We start from the raw sequence: 3,999 nt of genomic DNA, 5'->3' as shown, positions 1-3,999 counted from the left end.
CACACACACACAGACACACAGACACACTCCAGTCCCTTACCCCATTGATAGAGCTGGGCCTCTGCCAGGCTGCTGTGTTCAATTTGACAGGAGTATTGATCCTCATCCCCAGCATTGATCTCAATCTCTTTCTGGATCTGATGGGTCCCATTGTGGTTTGGTCGTATCCCCGAGGATTGGGTCTCAGACATGACCTCTCCATTCCTTAGCCAGGTCACCTCGATGTCTACAGGATCAAACCCAGTGACCAGGCAGGAGAGAGTGAGCGGCTTGTTCTGACCATTGGGCTCCCTCCTGGAGATGAACACTTCAGGCTGAACTGTGATGGGAAAGGGTGAAATCACAAACAACAGACAGATACTGAATGGAATGGGAGAACGGTTTCAGAGATCAGTGAGGTTAGATCAGAACATGGAACAGAACTGAAATACACACCTTTCCTTCCAAAATACTGCTTTCCAGCTTCCAGATATCTCTTTAAATGTTGAACAAGTACCTCTTCCAGATGTACTTTCCAATAATTGTTCCAGGATTCATCAGAATCCCATTTCTCTTTAGTCATCACTGCAATGGGATTGGATGCGATCCATCTCATTCTGTCTGGGTCTAAACTGATAAAGTCCTTTCCATCAAATCCAAATCTCATCGATCTCTTAATGCTGCCGTCATCACTGACCTCAACAGTAGTTATCCGTTGAAAAGTGTGAATTCCTATCGGTGATCAAACAGTTAAACAAAATTAATAATTAACCAGAGGAACAATCTGATCAAAGGTGAATGGGGATCCTGTATCAGGCCCAGGGAGAGGGGGTTACACACGGTGCTAATCCCCAGGGCCTGTGCTGTCAGAGGGTCCCAGACTCAGACAGCACTGACCCTTTCTCCAGCTGCTGTCTCACACCTCAACCTGCAGCAAATATGCAACATGCTTCGAGTGCTCACATTCCCACTGTCCTGGAGTCATTGTTCTAGTCCATGTTGTCATTTATTTCAATCACAGGCTGCATTCTGGGGGAATGTAGTCAATATCTGTCCGTTACCACCCTGTCAGCCTCCATGAATGGACCGTGACCACTCAAATATTTCTCTTTGATGTCCTCCTATCCTCAATTCACTGGTTGTATGATTACTGATTGGGAAATGTCTGAACTACAAATAGTATGCAGTTCATGAATAATTGCCCTATCAACTTCTTTATGATCTCTTTATATTTCTTCATTCTTCACTTTCTGTTCATTTACAAACTAATTTTCTCTGTTTTGGTGAGTATTATATTTCTGTGATACACTTAGAATGCTCTTACCAAACATATTTCCAGTGAGTTACCAAAACTATTTTTTTCATTTGAACTTGACCTGACCACATGTACACTATTTCAAGAAAATTAACAATGGACTGTTTCTGGCTGGTGTGAGGGTCTGAGTCAACCATCTCCCAAATCAACCTTCTCCTTCACAATGGTATAATGTGGGAGTAGGGGACTGTTGGTGTGTGACCCACTGTGTGAACCCTGGACCAGGAGGGGAAGAAAACCCAGTTGGGAGGGAAACCCACTTCCTACACCTTCTTTTGTATGAATTCCATCTACAGCAGCTCAGAGAGTGCAGCACCAGAGGAGAATGTAAACTCAGTGTTACTTAAACCCAACTCTTTATTGAATCACCTCCCCCTCCCTGATGACCCAGATCTGAGCCTCAGGCTGTCCCCTTCCAGCTCTGCTTCTTAAGCAAAAAGACAAGAGTTTTAGTTCGCTCTGCACCTTCACACATTTCTTTGGTTATTTTTATCAATTACTCAATTTGTAACAAGCTGTCAATGTATTGCTTTGTCTAGTTTGATTGCTGAGCAAGTTGTGAATGTTTACTTCATACATTAACATGATATAAAATTAAAGTTTAAAGTTGTGCTAAACGAGACCCCAAGCAGCTGCCTCTGGGTTTCTTGCTGTTGGAGAATGAGGAGCTCTGATGGCTTTTTGCAGGATGGACAAAGAGGTTGTTTTGCTCCAGGAGAAAATGGCAAGTGTTGACAATGCTCAGCAAGTCTCTCAGTATCTGTGCAGCGAGAAGCAAGACCCTTCTTCAGGATTGGTGCAGATCTTGAACCTGAAGCTTTGACTCTCTTTTTCTCATTACAGATACTGCCTGACCTACTGGGGATTTCCAGAATTTGGAATTTATATTTCAGAATTCCAGTATCTGCAATAATTTGCTGTCCTATTCCATGTCCCTGTGGCAGTTGTAAATCTGATTTGTTCAAATTGAAATGAGAAAATATTTATCACACAATGCAGAGTGTAATTTAACAGGATTTGGACACTGAGATTGCATGATGATCTATGATCATATTGAGTGGTGCTGGAGGCTCAAAGGGACAAATGGCCTATCCCTGCACCTACCTTCAATGTTTCTATGAAATTGTGTCACTGTCTGACTCGGCTGTGGTGATAAAGTGAGTCAAACTGAAACCTAAGCTTCTAATGAGTGTTTTAAATACAGGAATGCAGCACCAAAGCCAAGAAGTTTTGCTGAAAGTACGTAAAACAATTTGGCTCTTCTGTAACATTGGTTCCCATTCTTCAATACCCAAGGATGTGAGGAGTGGGGTAAATGTCAGGGCTGAGCAGGTGATGGAGAAAAGATTCAAGGAAACAGGAGAAGCACAAATACATGTCCTTCTCAGCCCTGGAGCCCAGCAGTCAGTGCTGGGGAATGGATTAGGTTTTGTGATGAAAAGGGACAACAAACAGGGAATTTCCGACATGCCTGATCTTACCCGATGTCTGGTTTGTCCTCTTCGTTATCACATTCAGAGTTTTGTTTGCCATTTCTGTATGCTCTATCACAAGGTCTGTGATGTAATCCCAGAATTTCATGTCAACATATTCTTTTATGAACTGCTGCCTGGGGATGCATCGATGGGTTTTGCTGTCACGATAACCTATTGTAACTCCATTGACCATTGCAGTGCTTGTAGCTTCAGGAAAATCATTAATTCCAGAAACAATTGTGTAAATCATAGCATGGTTGTTTGTAGCTGTAAATCAAAGAAAGGAACTGATTACTAATCACCGACAGAAACAACATCATATTAACAGGCTCCACTGACAATAATAACACCGCAAAACTCAGGAAAATCACTAATGTCAGACTACCTTGAAAACCATCTTAAACATGTTAATGTTTGGAAGGCACATTTAAGGGACAGGCTAATAAACATCAGCAAAAGGTGAGGTTGCATCCAAATAGCGACAATCTTCAATAAGTCGCCACTTTATCCCATTGTCAAAATCCTGTCTGATATAATAAACAGAATCAGATTCAACTGGGTCAGAATTAGCTGCTGCAGCCTCTCAGAACAGGGAGTAAACACAGGACAGACTCACTCAGATACTCGATGGAGTCAGTATGGGACACAATCCAAGGATTGGAATATTAAACAGAAGATCATTAACCTGGAACAGTAACCTGGGACACACCCGGTCTATTACTAACCTGGTACAGTAACCTGGAACACACCGGCTCTATATCTAACCTGGAACACATGCAGTCTGTCAGCCTGGAATAGACCTGGGGCACACCTCGTTCATACCTAAGGGAAGGTGATGGAAGTGGTAATATTGCTAATCCAGAAACTCAGCTAGTCTGAGAACCCTGTTTCAAATTCTGCGATGGCAGTTGATAAAACTTGAATTTAAAAAAACTGGAATTAACTGGAATTTACTGATGACCATGAAACCATTGTTGGCTGTTTGGAACAATCCATCTGGTTCATTAATGCCCTTCAAGAAAGGAATTCTGCCATCCTCACCTGGTCTAAACTACACACACCTCCAGACACCCTCTGAAATGGTCTAGCAAGCCATTTAGTCATTTCAATCACTACAAATTCTCAACAAAGAAATGAAACTGGACAGACCACAAGGCATTGTCCTCAGCACCATAAATGGCAATGGCAAACACAGCAATGATAGAACATAGAACATAGAAGAATACAGCG

General features: G+C 42.3%; 1 protein-coding gene across 1 annotated transcript; it reads right to left on the bottom strand.

The window, feature by feature from the left end:
- Positions 1 to 9: 9 nt before the first annotated feature.
- LOC122546419 (class I histocompatibility antigen, F10 alpha chain-like) lies at positions 10 to 3,036 on the bottom strand (the record flags this gene model as incomplete). The annotated part of the gene is made up of 3 exons (XM_043685135.1): positions 10 to 319; positions 436 to 711; positions 2,776 to 3,036. Coding segments are annotated over 3 exons (847 nt in total), but the record flags the coding sequence as incomplete, so codon positions are not given.
- Positions 3,037 to 3,999: the final 963 nt, after the last annotated feature.

Source organism: Chiloscyllium plagiosum, unplaced genomic scaffold (assembly GCF_004010195.1).
Source record: "Chiloscyllium plagiosum isolate BGI_BamShark_2017 unplaced genomic scaffold, ASM401019v2 scaf_17662, whole genome shotgun sequence".
NCBI lineage: Eukaryota > Metazoa > Chordata > Chondrichthyes > Orectolobiformes > Hemiscylliidae > Chiloscyllium > Chiloscyllium plagiosum.
This window is presented reverse-complemented; position numbering and strand designations above follow the sequence as displayed.